Here is a 20830-nt window from a genome sequence, read left to right as displayed (position 1 = left end):
GCATTTCACGTTGCTGTGCTACAGAAAGTCATGTAACAGTTGAAACTATTTGTAATGACAAATATTTACTTCTTGTTATCTGCTGTTTTCTCTGGAATCCTTTGACTGTTTTCCTTAACTTTTTTGTGTAGTAAAGCTGCTTATGCATTCATTCTGCCACAATCCCATCACTCTGCTTTCTCCTTCCATTTCCATCTTCCTAAGAGTATCTACGAGGGAAACTTTGGGTGTGGATACTTAAAAGAGAGGAGAGCATCGGGACTAGTCTTTTGTGAAAACACTACCTCACTCTATAGAGCACTATTTGTGAGTTCTCTGGTATTGTTTGTATTGTACCTTTTCTCTGCCAGAGTGTGGATTAGTGCTACTAAAGCCACTCACTCTAGTGGAATGAGAGCATGCAATTTGTTTTCCTGCATGGTTTCAACAAGTGTGCCTTGTTTTTGTGCTATTTTTATTGCATTTTAAAGGCTACTTAAATTTCATTGATCAGCATATCATTGGGTAAGTAATTAACCTTTTATGATAAAAACCCAAGATAAGTTTGTTGTAAAAGCTCTTACATTTAACTTAAGTTGCTGATTCATTGAGAAATAAAATGCATACGGTTCTAGCACACTGTGTGCTGGTGAATTGTTGGCTTCTATTGCAAAGAAATTAAACTAATAAATATTGTAGCCAACATCCCTGTAGTTTCTTTAAAAGGTGATGCACTCAATGTTTGTAAGAACTTGCAACCTCTCCACACTGGTTCAAGTATTGCTTTAAAAATGGGTATAGTTTTTTCTGCTCCCCAAACTATTTATTCCCTTGTAAATTCTATTTCACTCCATGATGCTCCTTGTTTTGCAAATTCCCAAGCTCCTTTTCTTTTTTTCAAATAAGTCTCTAGTCAGAAAAATCCAGGCTAGGGTGAACCACCAAATAATATTTTTTGCTTGAATTTAATGTTATGAAATTATTACAAACTGATGACCCTCTGAATGCCTTACACTTAAATCTGTAAACACAACCCTGGTATCTTCAAAAAAACTGAGAATCTGTTCAGAGTAAGAACTCTTTTCCCAGAGACAGGTGGGTATGCCTTTGTAGATTGTGCAAACAAATTTGTTACTGGCTGGCTACATAATCCTTGGTTTTAAAACACCTTTCTCTCTGCTCTACCTCCCCCACCCTGCACCCCCAAATAGCAGCAAAACCCTTTTCTGTGGCCCTTTCCCTTAGTTTCTGTGTAGAAGTTACTTTTAAAGTATCCAAAAAGTTCCATCCGATATCAAATCTTGTTAAAATTTAATGAGTAAGAAATGCAGGTCATAAGCTATGGTTCAGTCACTTTGCTGTTAAAACTGATAAGTAGATGCTGTTTCTTTTAGTTTTACAAATACTAGATACATCTTAAAAATAATTGTTATTAAAATTAAGGGTGTAGCCCTGGGCATCTTTAAACACAAGGTATTATACAAACATTCATACCTAGAAGTTCATTATCTAATTAACATGTAACATGAGCTAGTGGGGGAAATGTTAAAAATTTAAAAAAGGAGCTCACTTTATATAGGGAGAGGAAAATCCCAAGTGCTCCCTGTTCCTTTTTAGATAGTTTGACAGCTGCAAATCTACATTTGAGACACCAAATTCAGACATATACCCATCTAAATCTGATTTATCTGAAGTTAAGGAGTATGAATAGTGTTCTTAGTATAATTTCTGAAAGTAAGGCTAGTTTTATGATAGTCAGTTCGTAACAATTTTGGTGTCTATATAAAATATAAGTTATTTATATTTAAAATTAGCTCTTACTGCTCAGTGCCTGTCTTCTGGTTGTCAGTTGGGGATGCACTCACGGATTTAGAAGCTTCTAAAGCTCTATTTTAATTCCAAGCAACACTTAGTGAGTCAATAGAAGTAATGAGTTGTACTCTAAAGGGCATTGAATTAGGACCTGGCTTAATAACAAACCAGTTTGTTATATAATTTATGGGTTTGTTATTAGGATTTACTGCAAATGTCACCATCTGTTAGAGAATTCCAGTGTGTCAGTTGTCACTGCAGTTCTTGGATACCCGTCCTCTTTTCCTACAACTGCAGAGATGCTCAGAACCACAGCAAGGCTGTTTTGTCACCCAAGGCAAGACGTTTCCTTGGCTTTTTATCTTGAGTACTCCCAGTCTCCTCCCTCCCAGCTTTTCAGCCACCATCCTCATGGACCTGCAGCTCCTTCCCTTAAAACCTGAAGTCTGGCTTAAACACATTGGCCCCAGCTGATGTCCCTCTTGGCCCATCCTTGCTATGATTCCAGAGGAATTGAGACATATTCGATATCCAGGAATCACTGGTTGCCTGCCTTTATAATTGATCACATAGGTTTGGTTTAGAACTTTTAAAATTCTTTGAAATAACAATTTAGGGGGAAAGAGATCTGTGTTGAACATACAGGTGCAAATGTGAAGGAAAAATGTCCAGTAAGTTGAGGGGCAGTTTAAGATTCAAAACTATTTGATGAGTTGCAGATGGCATCTGAGAAAATAGAGGACAGTCATTGCATCCTTATAAATGTGGGATGGAAATAGTCTGAAGGAAAGCCCTACAGAAATAGCTTTGTAGGTATGCCATATCATATTGTTATAAAAAACAACACTGCACTGTGTGTAGAAAAGAGGAATGTAGCCTGTAGGATGTATGAATGAATCCTCCCGTTCCACTTAGCCATTGCTAAGGCCCTGGTTTTGGCCATAGCAATTTAAGATCTGGAGGACAGCACTGGTGATAATGAGAAAGTCAGTAAATGTGACCAGCAGAGGAAGCGAGAACCATGGAACCATAGAATGGTTTGGGTTGGAAGGGACCTTAAAGACCATCTAGTTCCAACCCCCCTGCCATGGGCAGGGACACCTTCCACTAGACCAGGTTGCTCAAAGCCCCATCCAGCCTGGCCTGGAGCACTTCCAGGGATGGGGCAGCCACAACTACTAAAGGAGTGGATGGAAATGATGCAAGACTGCTGCAAACAAAGTTCTCTGAAAGTAGGGAGAAGTGCTTAAACTCCTGAAAGAAGGTACCTGCTGGGCATTTAAAAATTTTCTAATGAAAAATAGTTAAGCATTAGGTTTGATGTGTCCAGGGGTAGTGAACTTCTCCATCTTTGAAGTTCAATATTAAGTTCCAAATGTATTAGAGAATTAACTGCGGACAATTCCTTAATTTTACTTTAAGGAAAAATGATGTTTAAGAAAAATATCCCACTAAACTAGCTAAACCTTATTTCTGGTTCTCTCCAGCTTAATCATATTGCATGTTCATTCTGAAACAGAAATTTTCAAGCAGGATTGCAGGAATCTTGTGGAATATATTGGCCAACTTGAGCATATGACATCCCAAAAGAAAATGTAAAACAGTACTTCTGCATAAAGGTTAAATCTCTTTTCAAATTTTAGTCACTTGGATTTTCATTTCAGAAATGCATTTCTTTTGGCAGAGCATTAATATCAGTTTCTATTCATAAACCAGCATGTTTTAAAAGTCAGTTTTGCAGGTTTTTTTATTGCTACACACTACAGCTTCTAGAGCAGAATTCTCTTGAAACAAAAATGTGTACTTAAAGGAAAAGCCAGCCATAAGTATACTTACTTGAAGTCTGTTTTCTTTCAAAATCTTACTTCCTGAAATTATTTTTTATAAGTTGAATGAAAATTTTCTGTGACATTATTGTATTTACATATTTCACTTAAAAAGCAATATATTAATTTCAAAATAAAATTTAAAAATTTGCTTAATTAATGGAAAGTAATCAGAAGTTTTTCCTGCTAAGTCAGTTTGAATTCTCGTTGTTGGTATATTTGCATGTCTTGTTTGACAATCGAGTAAAGTAGTACATCTTCATTCTAGTTAGCGTGCAGTGTTTGCATTATTTGTCTAAAGAGGCTTAAACAACTTTGACTTTTATAATGATCCAAGTCCCTATCAATGGGGTTGTAATTTTTCCCATAAAGGGACTCCTTCACATAATTACTTGACTTATCATCAGAGAAGCTTCTATGTTGTGGGAATATGCTTAACCAAATTTTTAAAAAGGTTCATTCAGAAGGCAGTTCATAGGGCATCAGGCATTAAATAAAACTTTTTTTGTGAATTACCTTTATTATGGTAAAAAAAACATGATAAGGAAAATATAGGCAGATTGAAAGTGGGTATATTAGTTTTAAAGCAAAATACAAACATTCAGAGGAGAAGAGGAAAAAAAAGTTTTGTCAGGCATTATTGTTGCTGTTGTGATGCTTCATTGTTTTGTTCGAAAGTTGTTGGGTTTGTTTTAGGTTGGTTTTTTTTTCCCTGCTTTGTCCTATGTTGTCATGTCATAATTAATTAACCTAGTGAAATTGCTTCATTGCATGACTTATTAACCCTTCCTATGTTCATTCTCTCCTGACTTAAAAGAATAATCCATTAGATTTTAATCCTGATGGCTTGAAGAAGGCTGCTGTTCAGAAAGCCCTAAAGGTAAAACTAATATAGTTGTCCATTTAAGGTCACAAAAGTAATTGGAAGTATACAAATGCCTGCAACACTTCTCTTCAAACACTGGATAGAATTTCTGTTGGCGGATATGTATTTAGTGCAATTCCATTTTACTTAAATTTGATTTCAGTACACTGTCAAGACACTGATAAAATACTGTGGTCTGTGGTGACTTGGACTTTAGATCAGTTTAGTGGAGTACAGACTGCTTTAGAAGACTGGGGGAAAAAATCATCCTGAGAGCTAATTTGTAGCTATAACTAAAGAATAAAGCTGACATGAAAGCTAAGACATCTTTTACATACTGAGTGATATTCATCAGTCAGCTCTGAATGACTGTTTTGAAATGATCTTGTTCCTGCTAGATGTTTTTAGAAGGTTTACATCTTTTATATAAATGCTAAAAAAATTTAGCCCAGCTTTTTGATAGGCAACCATGGAAGGCACGAGCTGAATTCTCTGCTGGAGAAACCTGGACAAGGGGCAGTCTTTAAATAGACTGTCAACAATGAGTCTGTCAGTAGCAGGTGTTAGAGGTGCATTATATGTGTGTGTACATATTGCCACCTATTGAATGAATTAAAATTATTTATATTTACATATCAGCATAAGCAATAGGGTCTTTTTGTCAGCTCCTGTAGTTTCATCATTTTATGAAGAGAAGAAAGTTTCAGGCACTGTTTTATGGACAAAGAAGAAAATGAAACACGTTACCTACTATTTTAAAACATCATCAGTTGCAGTGTAATCTGACTTTCTGTTCTGTAAACCTTTGTATTCTGTTTTTCTTGAGAGGTAAATATTTTTTATTAGAAATCATAAAAAAGGTAAATGCAGCATTCATCCAAGAAAGGAGTGCTTTCTTAACAGCTTTATTTCTAAAGGAAAGGATGGTTATAAGCAGTATGTCACATTAAAGTCGAGTAATATTAGTGAAAGTATGAGTTCAAAATGTAAGTTCAGATCCCAAAAAATCTAAATCGTGCACTTTCTTGATTCAAAAGTATAAAATATTTGAATCACTTGGTTGTAATTGTGACCTTACATGCATTAAGTAGATTTTAACTGGCTTTCTGTTGACATACCTGATCTATACATTTCCTACAGGGTAGAACTTAAAGTATATTATTAACCATGTATCCTACATTTTCTAGGCCTTTTAAACTGCATTAACACCTGCCTGAGATGATTAACTTTCATATCTAAATTTTCTTTCTGACTTAAATTTTTGTTAGATTAAATTGAAATTTGTGAAAGAAATGTAGTTGGGAATGTTCCTTTGCATACATAATTTGTTTCTAAACTGATGTTTATTTCCACAGTTTGATGTAATGCTATATAGCTGGTGAGCAAGGCTCAGATATGGCAGATGGTTGATTCTCTAAGAAAGAGTATTTTGTAAACTGTAGAAATATCCCTCAGGTGCATTATAGTGCATCTTCTTTCTCCCCAAACTGAAAAGGAGGGAATATCAGTGTTCTGGTATCACTGCTAATTTAATAGTACTACAGCAATGTGTATAAAGTTCCTGAGTTTGTGCTTTCTTCATATCTCCCATCTGCATGAAATATTCATTTTGCAGTTTTAACTATGCTTCATTAGCTTTGGGGGTTGCAATGCTCATTAAAGGATAAGAATTTGCACCTTACCAGTTTCATTCAAAGAAAATGAAAAGGAGTCTAAAGCTCCTACTTATTTGTAGGGTTTTGCTTCAGCATATTCAGGGTAGTTGGATGCCTTTATGTGGATCTGTTCACCAGTTACAGCCAGTCTGCCATTCAAGCCAGTTGAATAAAATACTGAGAATCATAGATAAACATACAGTAGAATGCATTTGATTTGTATTTTTAAGATGCAGTCAGTACGTTTCAGAGGAGAGAGGTTTTGCTTTATTCTGAAGGCAAAGTTTTTGCTTTTTCTTTACCAGTCAGGAAAGAAAATAAACAGCAATCCCAACCCACTTGTTTTGCTGTCAGTTGGGCACAAGGCACAGGAAAGTAAGGTAAGCTCCTACTCTTTCTACTTGACTCTGTCTTCAAATATTCGGTGTCTCTGTGGGTTTGGCGTTTGGCTGTCAAGCCATGGAGCACATACCAGTGAGTTACCACCAGAACTGAAACTGCCAACAAGCAGCCAAAGATTGAATGGGTGCTGACTCAGTTTAAACTGTCTGCGAGTAGAGATGGGATGTTTAGTCATTGGTAGAAGTCATTCCACAGTGGTGCTTTCCTAGAAAACATGAGAGTAGTTTAAGCTCTCATTGAGAACCTTCAGACCTGACACAGCTTTGAGTTGTCAGAAGGTGGCATCATCCATGTCTCATTCCTAATTGAGTGGCCTGTAACAGATGCCATCATGAGATTGATCTTGATGGTGATCCCTCTGATTCTGACTGAAGGCGTTCAGCACACCTGTCCTCTTGTCCATAACTAACCTCTGTGCATTCAAACAGCTCATGAAAATAAAATAGCCACAGCAAAGCAATTTTTTCTTTTTAAGTAGAAGTGTCAGTGAGCCAAAGGGACAGGATATCTGGACATCTAATTTGGCTTCTTCATGTCACAAAGCCTAAAGAAGATCTCACATACAGTCTTAGTTTTGATATGTACTGGAGAGTGGAGATAAAAATCCAAGTCCTTTGCTCCTGTAGGTGGCTTTTTCAACAAGCGCCTCTTTCTCTCTGCCGCTCTGCCTCCCCCTGCATTACTGGTTTGCTCAAAGTAGTGAGATTTGGCAGTGAAATTTTCCACATGGCTAACTGGAGATAAGAAGGAAAAATACTATATTCTAGGAGTTTCACTGGGTTATTTAAGCACTTACTGAGGAGTATGTGAAGAGAGAACATGCTAGTCTGAAGACCTTGCGTTCGTTCGTAGCCTGGTGTGAAGTTCACGCAAAGCATATTCTACTCCATGTCCTCTGTAATTTAATATGTGATACTATATATGCTTTGGGTGGGTAGATCCCATTGGCCTTTGTTTAAATATGTCAAGTTTCAGACATAAATTTTGCAGCACCAAAATGAAAAATGTACTCAACTCTTGACACTGACTTTAAACTGTTCCATAATTTGTGTGCTTCCTCTTCTCTGACTTCAGATTCGATACAAGACCAATGAACCAGTATGGGAGGAAAACTTTACTTTCTTTGTACACAATCCCAAAAGACAAGATCTTGAAGTTGAGGTACGTTGTCTCACTCTCACACTTTCTTTCCTAAGACATTGCAGTAGTAACATTCAGACATTAAAAGCTGTTATGAAATGAGACTTAATGGTGAACACCATGAAAATTATACTTTAAGTTTTTTTTTAAGACCAGGCTATGAAATGTTTATTTCCATTTACTACTAAAAGAAAGAAAGACTATAACCACACTCTCACTAGAAAAACATAGTTAATGGTTGTCTTCTCTAAAAAAAAACAAACCAAAAAAACAAAAACAAAAACCCAAACCAAGTAAATTATGGATACCTGTTTTGAACTAGCAGTCTTAATTGCTAACAGAAATTGCTGTTACATGTGGCTGATTTTATTCCTCTCTCATACCAAGGAAGTATTTGCTTTATCCAAATACTGAAGAAGATATTCTTTTACACTGCTGACATATCATTTTACATAGTTCAAAGCAACTGAAGTGTAAATGAGGGCTGTCTTAGTTACTCTTCCTCTAACAGTTGTGGGAATGCATTTTCACACAGAGTTTGGAAACCATGTAATTATTTTGATTGTGGATCAGGGAGATGTAGATGTGATGGTTAGCTCTGTTCTGCTTTTGATGTAGAAGGTAGAGTTGAAGAAACTAGGCATTGAGTGTATTTGCTTTTACCTTCATCAATGTAATCTTAAAATCAAGGAAATTTGGTTTAAGAATGAACTACAGTATTGTTTGGATTTTATTTTTTTAAATAAAAATGTAATTTCCTTTTCTTTCTCTTAATTCTTACAAAAGCAGATGATGCAAAATGACTTGGCTTTTGTGTTACTTCAGGTGAGGGATGAACAGCACCAGTGTTCTTTGGGGAACTTCAAGCTGCCTCTAAGCCAGTTGCTAGAGAGTGAAGACTTAACTATGCATCAGCGGTTCCACTTGAGCAACTCTGGTCCAAACAGCACTATAAACATGAAGATTGCACTCAGGGTACTCTAAAACTTTTCACACTGTAAATATCTGAATATTTAGGGCTGTTGTGGCTCCTGGTCTGCTGGCTTTCTGAAGAAGACAATAGTACATTTCCTTTGATGTCAATGCCAAGTGTCCTTAGTTGTTGCAGTGCTATCAGTACACAAAATAACCTTTAATTTAAAAGCGTTCTATTTAAAAAACAGACAATATTTCAAACAAAACAGTGTCAGTTGCATTAATTAAAACTGAGGTTCCCCGTGGTTTTAGGTTTGGAAATCACATTTGGAATCTGGATTCCTTCAAATCTCTTGTGACTCAGTAAGGTACAGATCAGAAATCACCTTTGTCTAGAAATGGAACTGAGGTCTTGGTGATTTAAAAGGAATAAAGTTTATGGGGAAAGGAAGTATGTTCATAGTACTGGAAAAATTCAAACCATCTTTCAAGCACACTGGAGTTTTGAAGACAAAACGTGCATACTTGAAAGTTGGTTTTCTTTTTCCCCAGCTAAATTATTTGATTTAATAAGGTAGTATATCTCTTTGCAAACACTGTCAAACTTATTTTTTCTTTTCTAAAACCCTTTGTTGTTTACATGTCATTAATAAATTAAAATAACCTATAAAAGAGAAAGCAAGGACAATGAGTGAGAAAAAATTGTGATGTAAGATTAAGTTTCAAAAAAACTAGAAGAAAGAAATAGAATAGCTTTCCAGATAGCTAGAGCTACAAATTAAATAGCACTTGCACCAGAAGCACATAGAATATGGGAAGGGAATAATGAGAATAATTCTAAATTAATGGAGAATTTCACACTGTTTCAAAGTTACTGCAGTTGCCACAAAGAAGGTGGAGCTGTGTTTTGCCATGCAAAACATTTCCAGTTATAGAGTGAATAAATGTGAATATTTTTGATTCTACTTGAGCGTCTGAACTTTACAACTTTCTACTCTTGTAGAAACAAATTTATTCCTGGTTTTTATACTCAAAATAGTAATCTTATCTGTATTTCTCCCGTATCTAGGTCCTTTCTCTTGAAAAGCAAGCGAGATCTCCAGATCATCAACACTCAGCCCAAGTAAAAAGGCCATCTGTTTCCAAAGATGCAAGAAAATCATCTTTTAAGCCTCAGGTTCCCGTCTCACCTACACCTGACTCAAACAAGCCTGTTCCAGCTTCCCCAGTGACTGACAGTGACAAAAAAACTGATGCAGCTGAAAAAAGTCAGGCTCCCAATGCCAGCCCGCAGTGGCCGACGGATCTGAGCCGCAGTTCCTCCAGCCTTCACGCCTCCAACTTCTCCTATTCCCCCAGCCACCTGTCGGTCAAGGAGCCCACTCCCAGCATCGCCTCCGACATCTCCCTGCCCATCGCCACGCAGGAGCTGCGCCAGAGGCTCCGGCAGCTGGAGAAGTAGGGCCTGAATCACTTGGGTTTGCAGCACATCTAAGTTGATTTACAAAAAATGTCGCCAGTGCAGCCAAAGGAGGAGTGCTTAGTTCTCACTGCAGTAATATTTTCCCACTGTTCTGTCACTGTGATTTTCTGCTTGTCCTCGGTACCTCAGTTAAGACAGATTCTGCAATTAGAAGTTACCATGGCCATCGTCATCTGAAAGATAAAGTCCACCTACTTCTCATGGCTGCACTCTGTAGTTCCATGCAATAGTTCCCCGTTTTCACCACTGAATCCTATTAGCATTAATTAAACCAATTAAGGTTGAATATAGCTGGTATTTTTTAATTACACAGAGAGATAGTTGACTACAAAGAATGTTAAATGAATAGTCAGTTACTGTTCAGTCAGTCAGGATTGCTGCAGCCATGCTTCCTTAAATTCTTGATTTTTTTTTTTTTTTTTGACTTGCCTCAATGGCAATGGGCAATGGGCAGCTGTACATACAAAGTACAGGCAGCTGAGCAGCAGTTCTGCTCTGAATGGGAGAGTGGAAACCATTCCTTCCCTACTCATGTAGCTTCTCTGTGAACCTAATTAGAAATATTTTAATTTTTTATTTGTAAGGGATTGAACTGATTCATCTTTTTCTCTATCAGAGTTCACAAAATCAATACAATAATGTAGGTTGGATGGAACCTCTGGAGGTCAGTCAACCCTCTCTTCAAAGTTAGATCAGGTTTCTTGGGCCTTGTCCAAATAAGTTTTGAATATGTCCAAAGATGGAGATTCTATAAACCTTCTCAGCAACTCTGGTGCTTAACCACTCCACTGTGAAAACATTTCTCATTTCTATTGAAATTTATCTTGCTGCAAGTTGTCTGTGACCTCTTGTTATTTTACTGTGTACAGCCGTGAGGAGTCAGACTCGATCTTCTCTAGAATGTCTGTTTTAAGTACTGAAAGGCTGCAGCTGAGTCTGCTCTTGGCTGTCTCTTCAATTTGTTCAAATCCACCACCTGCTTATGAGCTCCAGACCCCCATTTATCTTTATGGTCCTCTGCTGACTTGTCTTCATTTTGCCAGTCTCTCTTCTGACCCAAAACTGGGTTACACTTTGTTAATTATGATAATTATTGAAATACTACTCCTTATTTCATACACAAATGTCATAATTTCTCATTTGATAAGAGTGGTAAAGCTCCAGGTAAAGAGGTCATTTATTGCAGGCCACAAATTTTTAGGTGCTCTGGTTATTTTTTATCTTTTTGAACTAAGAAAATACTGAAGATCTTCATTCTAATTTTTAAAGGGAATTACTTGAGAATTTTAATGGAGCAGTCACTCTGTAGTAGGTATTCACAAGAGGCAGGCCTCTCCTTTGAAGTGACTTCAGGTGACTGAAAAATGCTAAATATGCCATATACTGTCCTGTGCAATATGGAAAAATATGGAATATATGGAAAATACTCATAGTAAGTTTACAAAAACTAAAATGAGCATTTCATGGAGATGAGGGAGCTCTGCAAATATTGGCCTATTCAAAATTCTTAAACATGGTGTTTGCTTTTTATTTAGGCATGACATGTATTTGTAAGTGTAAATTGATTCTAATCTTACTTTGATTGTGATATTAGCTATAGAAAAGTGAAGTGGTTGTGTTTATACTGTGGTTTGAGCTTTAAGACAATAAGTGGGTTTAAGTATCACTATCTTAATCTATATTGTTATGATTGGCTCTGGGCCATAGGTAAGAGTAGCCCATCACTGAGGTTTTCACTGCAGTTTGCACCACTGTTCTCTCCAATTTCCTAGACATTGCTTTAATGTTTATTTTAGGGTAAGCAAGTTCTTTACTGATAATGGGTTTCAAAGTACTGAGGAGCAGCTGACCTCTAAACTGACAAGAATACCCAGCTTATTTTGGAGAGCAGAGGTTTTGGACAAGGAACAAGAAACTGATGGGGACATGCTCATGTGCTCTCTTTCACATTGGTTTAGAGAAAAATTAAATGGATAATACATGATTTCTGGGAAAACTACCTGGCATATCTTTCAGTTGGGTCTTACTTTTAATACGCATTTTAAAAACTAAGCGTAATGTTCTGCTTTTTCCTGCAGTGGAACAACCCTGGGGCAGTCTCCACTGGGACAGATTCAGCTAACAATTCGTCACAGTTCACAAAGAAACAAATTGATTGTGGTGGTGCATTCCTGCAGGTGAGCACAAAATACCCAATTTCATTTTATATTTCTTTGTAAATTTTTCATAGCTTGCCTTACTTTTAAATTGGTTGTCTTTGTTATTTTTAAGGTAACATATCTGTAAACATCAGAATCACTAAAAACTTTGTCGAAGATTTTGCTGTGATTTTGTATTTGTCTATTATGCTTCTGTCAGATTTTAAATGAAAATGACCTATAGATTTTTATCAGCAGTGTCTGGAAGTTGTCTCTGAGAGACTGAATTTTGCACAGAATGGCTAAAACACATGATTTTTGAGAAGCCATATCAGGACTTTGATTTGGAATTTAGGAAACATTGTATTCCCACCTCTGTTGTCTGTTTACCATTTCTCTGGTGTTGAACAAGTCACTGCTTGGCGTTTGTTTTAGTTTTTGTTTTCCACTGCTGTTACCTGTGTGCTGTATCCTGCACACCTTAATTTGTGCAGGATGCTCCAGAACTGCTTCATGTACTAAATTAAGTGATAGTAGTGTAGACACTTACATTCGGCAATGTCCTGTTGATTTTCTAAGTGCTTTTCCTCGTTTTTCATGGCCGCAGAAATCTAATCGCATTTTCAGAAGAAGGATCTGATCCGTATGTGCGAATGTATTTACTGCCCGATAAGAGACGATCAGGAAGAAGAAAAACACATGTATCAAAGAAGACATTAAACCCAGTGTTTGATCAAATGTATGTTCTAAACTATGTGTAGTAGTTTTATGTCATGTAATTACAAAGCTGTCGAATCAAGGTTTCTGAGCTTTCCTGGACAGATGACCGGTTGGAGCTCCTAGTTGTCACCATCAGATTTGACCACACCTTTCTCTTCTGCTATAAGGGCTCTTCCGTCCTTCTATTCCCTGTTTTCACCACAGCCCTTCTTGCTGTTCCCAGCCACTTCTCTCCTTCCTGCCTTATCCTGCACCAGTTACATCCCCCCTGTGCTGGTAGCTAAGCAGCAGCGTGCACTCTGCTGGCAGGTGAGCAGCACACGAGTGCCTTTGGCTGGCCAGTGCTGTTGGTGTCCCTTCCTGCCAGGAAGTGTGTTTGGCTGGTTGCCTGGCTGTTGCTGCCTTCTCAGGGGGACTGGCCAGCCAGTGTCTCTTCATAGTCAAATTGCTCAGTCAATCTGCTTGGTAGCACTTCTCAGGATCCAGGGAGTCAGGAAATTTCCTCATAAATTATATCCTGGGCCCATATGTTGGAAGTTTTACAAGCTTGTGCAACATTATAATGCAGAAAAAGACTTATCCTTAAACTCTGCTTGTTGATAGTAGTTTCCCTCACACATCTGCCCCTTAGTTTCCCACCTATCACTTTTCAATTAAGACCTTTCTCTATAGACAGAAAATTAACTCAGGAAAAGCAACACTTCAATCCCTTCTGTCCGAGGGAGATCTGTAAGTCATTACTTAGAGGCTCTGGTAGGTTTTCCTGGTAGTGCAGGATGCTATCTCCTGTTCATTCCAGGTAATAGATTTATTTTACTGTGCCTTTCCAAGTAAAATGTATTGCAAAGCAATAAAGCTGTTTAGGAATTGTAGTGACAAATAGATGTAGGTTGTGGTATAACCTTGTCCTCACTTTCTCAAAGTTTCTGCTCTAGCAAACAAAATGCATTCTTCCTTAAAAGTGGATGTGTTTCCTTAGTGTGCCAGAGAAGAAAAGAAGCTCTGGTTGTCAAGTACCAAAGATCAGTAAGACTGACCAGTCTTTCCCTTTCAGAGAATACCGATACTGAGCTGTCAGAGTAGTAGGATTCCACATTCTCTTCTCTCTGGAATCAGTACTTGACTTTTCCCTTGTTTTGTTTTACCAATGCCTTCTAGATATCAAAAGTAACAGAAGTCTCAAACATTTGATGTTGATATTGAAGCAAAATTTTAGGCAAAACATTGGGGTTTTTTCTTCATTTGTCTCAGACCTCATTTATTTATCTGGGGAGGAGGATGGCTTGGTTTTGATTTGAATTGCTATTTAGCTGTGGGAGCTGACCTTGCACCTTGGGTACAGAATTCCCTCTAAAGCATCACTTTGCCTGCCAGGTTTGATTTCAGTGTTTCCCTGCCTGAAGTACAGAGAAGAACACTAGATGTAGCAGTGAAGAACAGTGGTGGATTCTTGTCCAAAGATAAAGGGCTACTTGGCAAAGTAAGTTGACAATAAGCAAATTCTGTCAATACAGCATGTTATTAAATAAAGCTAAAATCCTCTTGAGATATGAGCTTGTTAGTGTTGATTGAAGCACCTGAGTCAGGTATGAGGCTTTCAAAAAATATGTCAAGCTTTAGTAAGGGAAGGAACAGACTGCAGAGCAGACAAAAAATGAGGCAGTAATCTCTTCTAGAGAGCATTAAGTTCACAGTAACAAAAGAAATGTGCTTGTCTGACTTAATAATCATATCACCAGAGAAAGGAAATAACCAGGAGAAACCAGATGATATCTCAGAAAATGTTCAAACAAAACTGGAAAGACAAGCAAGAGTTCTTAGAGAAACACACAAGAAATTAAAATTCCAGTTTGTAAAATCCATGAGAAAGAACTGCTACTGGAGACATTCCCAGTACCACCACCAGCTGTAATGTTTATGACTTCAGTGTTCTATAGGCACACATTAAATCACCCCATTTCCTACCCATCTGATTTGGAGCATGAAAGAGGAATAGTATATTCCTGCACCCTTGAAAATGACCATATTTGACCTCTGAAGAGGATGAGAGATACAGAATCATGGTCAGTTCATGGTGAAGAGCATCCTCAATTTTCCTGTTTCCCAGGAGGGCTATTGGCCATTGTCATGCTGTGAGGTGCTCTGGGACTGTGCCTCTGAAGGGTGTGGATTTTGAGGTCAAAAGCAGCAACTTGAAACTTTCCTACAAGTCGGGCAGGTAGCAGAGAGCTATGATGACAAGGATGTAAAATATATTATTTACTAATGGTGTTGCTTATGCTGGAGTTGACAGGATTGTCAGATTTGATCTTTAAAAGGCACACACAGTACACTGATTGGTAATTTAACTTTCCACAGTTATTAATACCTCTGGCATCTGAAGAACTTGCTAAAGGCTGGACCCAGTGGTAAGTATAATATTTCCTTCATTAATAAAAATACTATATACAATAACAGCGGTGTTAATAACAGTTTTAATAACACATGCTAAATATAAAAAACCATTCTTTTTCTTTTTTTTTTCCATTTTCAGGTATGATTTAACAGAAGATGGTACAAGGCCACACGGTGCAAGTTAGGCCCATGGATACCGGGAATTCCTCAAGCATAATTTTGCCAACCTTTATACATTTTTAAAGCATTGATTTCACAGATGTACCAATATTATTTTTATAGTTTTACTGATTTAGTTCTTAGACACATCCCCAATAATTTTATAACACTTGGTCATTTTATGTAGACATAGCCTTTCTCATCATTAAACTTTGTATTTTATTTTGCTAAACAGTTCTGTGAGTTACTGTAATGTGCAATAGTACAGTAAAGTAACCTTTTGTGTTTAAATTGACCTTTATGATGGCTGTACCTATTAGAAAGTGAAAAGAATATGTTCTGCTGTTTTCCTGCCTTGTTTTATATCTCACCAAGGTATACTGTACCATGTAAATATATACTATTTTTTTATAATTCTTTCATGCTGGCTTGAATTCAGAAGAAAATCAGATAAAGGATATAGTTATTTTCTTCTAAATGCATGTTAATTTCTTCAGATGAATCTCTTTTGTCTTTGCAGCACAATGGTCTTAATCATTTTGTGATACTCTGCAAAAACAAAGTGCAGAAAAACATTTTTACTTTATTGTGTTTCTGGCCCGGTGTGGCTGGCTTAAAATGTACAAAACATAAACATTTTAATATTTATATATAAATGTATTATTGAAAAATCATGCTATAGAATATTATAAATAAAAATGAGAATTCTATAAATACTGTATAAATAGAGGATGAGGTCCACAAATCACAGTTTCTAAATCTGAGTTTTCATTTAGTGGAGTAAACGTAAAAGAGTACGGTTTTATTATACAGGTTCACTTGGATTTTGTTATTTATTCCTGTACTCTAGAGTACTAGACATGTGACCTTTTGAAGGTTGGAGGACATGGATTTTTCTGTATTATAAAGAAAATCTTTAACCACTTTGAGCTGTCCTTACCACAATGTTTCACTGATTTATAAGGTAGACAAATCAGCTTGCAATGTCAGTTCCTACAGTAGGCATATGTACAAGACATATGTTCCTTTTCTTATACAATACTATGCTAAAATAGTATGTTATGTGATACCTTCTGTAATACTCAAGTGAACACCAAGAGGCAAGAAAATGGGAAACTGAGATGAAACTCGCTTTTGCAGTTGCTTCATTGCTCCTCAGTGTGTTTGGTGCATGAACAAAAGCACTTGAGTGTTCCACAGGGGTTTCCTGAGAAATCCTGGCGCTCTCCTGGAGCACTGCCATGGGCTGGGCCAGACTGCAGCAGTGACACCATTAGCACAAACTGATCGAAGCAGGGAGCTGGGAGCTGAAGGGGGAGTATCAGCCCAAACAGCTGAGCTCATAACTCTAATTTTATGCATTATGGGGAATTTTTTTTTTGTATTCAGAACTGATTTTTTTTGGCAAGTTTTCTTGACTGTTAGAAAAATGCGCATTAAGAATCCAAGAGAACAATTTGGCTCTTTTAGAGCCAAGGCCCTCATCCTTGGATAAGTATGCAATTAGACAAAGTATATTATTTAGCTAAGATTCTAAGATGATCTCTCAGCCAAGAAAGAATTTTAAAGCAGAATAATGAACTCCTGAAATTAGCTTTATCGTAAGACTACTGACAGAACCTTAACTCTAGGTGTAGAATATGCCTACATTACTAGATGTACCAAAGTGCCTACCATAGATGTAGCTTTTTAGTTTTTTCAAGTCTAAGAATTTCAGTATATGTCTGAATTCAGTTTAACATGAACATTTGTCATGGATGTGTGTGACACACACCCATACACCTCTATACAGTGATGGCCTTCTCATTGCCACGCTTTATACAAGACAATTTTATCAAAAAATCTTGCACTGTAAATTGTACTGTTAGTGCTGTTACTGGACTGGGCAATAGGGAGAGATTCCTTGTAAGAAAACATTTCCATTTGAAGGCTTCACTCTATATTGGAATGTATGAGTATCTCAATGTATTCACTCACCTATTCATATAAAATATATTATGAAATGCATATTTTCTTTGCTAGTTCTCCGTTGAAAAACTGTTAAAAATGGAAAGACAGAGAATGTTGTTAATGCCATGAAAATGCAGAACCTGAAAGCTGATCTAAATAAAGGAGAGGTCTAAGAGCAGCAGCTTAGCATAATTGTCTTTTGCCTTGGTTCAGTCCAAGGTGGAAGGACTTTTGCTGCGCATCCTGGCCATCACTCCACAGAGTTTGATCTGTAGCCAACTACTAGGCTGTTAAATTAATTTGGTGTTTCAAGTATTAAGTAAAGTATGGGGACGGAAAACTCTGCACTTCAACAATAAAAAAGTGGACATTCTGTCTTTTAAAGTTTCAAGGTGGAAAATATTGCCATGTTTGGGTAAATGTGAGATGATAGCACAAAGTGAGTAACTGAATTAAGTTTTCAAAATAGGTTTGACAGGACTTTCCAAAATAGCTCACTACCTAAAACTAGGGATAGGTTCTTAGAGAGCCCACTTTCCATTCAGGAATCTGAAATGAAGAGATTGAATTGTCATTGCAGTTCAGCAACAATAATTCCTGTTGTTTGTAATCAGTCCTGGATGCCAGACTCTGTAGAAACGTTCTCCTGAGTGAATTTGGATCAGCCTATGACTGCCTAGATGAGATTGATTCGTTTGATAGTAGATGGATCTTCTGTATTAAACTTACCAAATTCCAATTGTTCCATTTATATGGAAGCAGGAAGGACAATTTTGCCTCTCGGCAAAAATTGCACCTCATTATCAAGTCATTTATTCAATATCAACTGATAGCTTTTCATGTAGTTCTTGTTTATCCTGTGCCTTAAAATATGAACATATGAAGATGTTTAAGAAATGGTTAAAAATAAGCTTTGTTACCTGTATATACCAACACATGTTCTCTACTATTGAAACTGTTTTTAGAATTACTCTGCTTCACTGTCAGGAAAACCAGCTTTCTGAACTCTAGCAGTGGTGTAACCCGGACTCAAATCAGCATGCATATCACTTGGAGTTGGACTAAACAAGTTTTAATTTTCTGTCTTGAATCCTTTATCAGAGCTGCAGCAAATGGTGAGAGTTGAAATGAGAACAAAGGGTAATCAATTTTGTACAGATTGCCTTTTTTGCTCATGTAATTCTACATTATGATGCATGTATTTATTCAATAAATGGTTCGTATGGAAGTCAGTGTGTTGCTTCCCTCTACACACACACTCCCTTTTCCTCTCTTTTGCATATCCCTGTCCTAATTGGTAATAGGATGAGGTGAATTTTTAAAATAGTTACGTGTGCTGCCTCCTCTAACCTGGAGAGCCTTACTGTAAGGTCTGTAGGCAGATTTTTGGGTCTTACATGAGAGAAAACGGAGTGAAAAGTGCAGGATACTTTATGGGGAATTCTGTGCTTCTTGTTCTGGAACAGATTCACACATAAGAATTAGTTGGCCCTTAGTTCAACTTCAGTGTCTAATTTTTTTTTTCTTCTAAATGGATTGATTGAATAATTTGTCATGATTCTAGCACTTACTAATCAATTGTCATTAATTATGTTCTAGATCTGTATGTAATTGCCCTAGATTTAGAGTGAGCAGATTTCTACCTGCGGCATTCTTTCCTGTCTGTTACCTGCTTGGTAAGGCAGATAGTGATGGAAAATGTAATGATGTACTGCATAAATAACAAAATGGGGTATTGGAGCCCCTATGACAGAAAAACTCCCATAGAAATTATGCTGTTTGCATTAAACATTAATTTATAATTCATTATGATACTATAATTAATTATGATAGCTATTCCTTTAAACAGCTACAACTTTTCTAAATTCCTAATACTCAGTCAATTTGCATCCTCCATAAATAAAAGCTGCAGAAGTTCATCACCCAGTCACTCACACATTTAGAAGGGACCCCACTAGGTAATCTTTATTGATACCAACTACGAAATTGTGTTCAGTTTTGGTGTATTTGGGCTTTTTTCCTAGGGGAGATAACTCCCTTTTTTTAGCAGAATAAAGGGTTTCTAGTAATCAATAGGAAGGCAGCTAAAGCCAAATAAAAGCCTATCTCCATAACTCGCTCACAGCCAGATGTTTCTGGATGGCACAATGCCTGGCAGTGCCAGTACTGATCAGGTGTCAGCATTTTCCTGACTTGGGTCAAAGTCAAACCTTCGATTCAGTCCTGCAAGACAGGTGGTACCTGGGTCAGCACTGCCTGTGTATTCACTGTGCAAAACACTCTTCCAGATGCCTGTGATATTAATTTGATGGTCTCACCCACGCCTAGTTTTTTCTTAATATTTGCTATACCTTTTAGACTCATTAGGGGTTTTAGTTTATCCAGGCTTCTTCTAGGAGCAGTGTTTGCCAATTCAGTTACCAGCATGGCCATTTTTGGTATTTTCTCAGCTAAAAGCTGAATACAAAATTAGTTTCCTATGAATTATCAATTTTAATCAATGTAATTACTTATAGTCTCCCCCAAACAAACTCTGAATGTTGGATGGTACCTTTGACATTTGGTAGAAAGAACCAAGGCTTCAGATGGTCCTAGACCTATTTGTGGTTGTAGCTGGTTGCTGAAGGGGTCAGGCTATTTAATGCCAAATGATGTTTTTATCTAAAAGTGTCTAACTGTTGTATGCTCTCCTACTGATTTCTAAGGCAGTCAGGCTCTCAACAATATTCTCAGCCACCTTCTGAAATATATTTTATGAAAAATGCAAAAATCCACTTGTATTTCTTTCAGTGTTATGCAGTGAATTTAGCTGCTAGAGTAGATGGCAGCTCTGGGAGGCAAGTTCTCTAATCTGTATTCATGTGACAGAGGTGATGCTCTCTGTTCTCACTGTCTGCAGGGAATATTGCTTGCCAGTCATCTACAGTGGAATCCAATTTGAGCAGGCTCCTGCATCTCTGTTTCCTCACACACCACCAAAGTGAGGACAACCTGTCTTTCACTTTTGTTAATCTGAATCCTCAGTATTTGTAAACCTTATGGCAAAGGAATTAAGGCCTAATAGTGATCATTCTTCCCTTTAAGATCCATCTAGAAACAGGTCCAAAGAAAAACAAAGCCAGGCAAGATTCCAACCTTCCACTCCCAGGCTGTGATAAGGCTGATTTGTGGCCGATTCCAGGTGTGTGGCCTGGAGCCAGCGTGGGCCATTCCTGCCAGAACTTGGTAACCCAGCTCCACTCCGAGCTGGGCACAGAGCACCTCAGCCTCCACACAGGAAAGGATGTGCAGCACAAAGCTGGGGTGTCCCAGCACCTGGCTGTGATTTCACTCATCATTGTGTGGTAAGAATCTAATTGCTGATCAATTTTATTTATGAATTATCTAAGCAA

The 20830-nt window shown here is 37.3% G+C and overlaps 1 protein-coding gene across 3 annotated transcripts in view; it reads left to right on the top strand.

Annotated features, from left to right (window-relative positions):
- The window catches only part of ESYT2 (extended synaptotagmin 2), a 78682-nt gene extending 60016 nt beyond the window's left edge, over positions 1–18666 (top strand). The window contains exons 14-24 of one of the 3 annotated variants that reach the window (XM_027720746.2): positions 205–306; positions 4435–4497; positions 6443–6517; positions 7614–7700; positions 8505–8654; positions 9664–10052; positions 12156–12254; positions 12823–12954; positions 14310–14415; positions 15294–15343; positions 15469–18666. In XM_027720746.2, coding sequence (XP_027576547.2) covers positions 205–306; positions 4435–4497; positions 6443–6517; positions 7614–7700; positions 8505–8654; positions 9664–10052; positions 12156–12254; positions 12823–12954; positions 14310–14415; positions 15294–15343; positions 15469–15514 — 1299 coding nt within the window. In that variant the 3' untranslated portion in view covers positions 15515–18666. The remainder of the gene's footprint in view (positions 1–204; positions 307–4434; positions 4498–6442; positions 6518–7613; positions 7701–8504; positions 8655–9663; positions 10053–12155; positions 12255–12822; positions 12955–14309; positions 14416–15293; positions 15344–15468) is intronic. The other 2 variants (XM_027720748.2, XM_027720749.2) reach the window with 2 other exon arrangements.
- The last annotated feature ends 2164 nt before the right edge of the window (positions 18667–20830 follow it).

Source organism: Pipra filicauda, unplaced genomic scaffold (assembly GCF_003945595.2).
Source record: "Pipra filicauda isolate LSUMZ 115617 unplaced genomic scaffold, ASM394559v2 scaffold94_size2452230_pilon, whole genome shotgun sequence".
Classification (NCBI taxonomy): Eukaryota; Metazoa; Chordata; class Aves; order Passeriformes; family Pipridae; genus Pipra; species Pipra filicauda.
The sequence above is the reverse complement of the archived record's forward strand: the minus strand, read 5'-3'. Positions and strand labels throughout refer to the sequence as shown.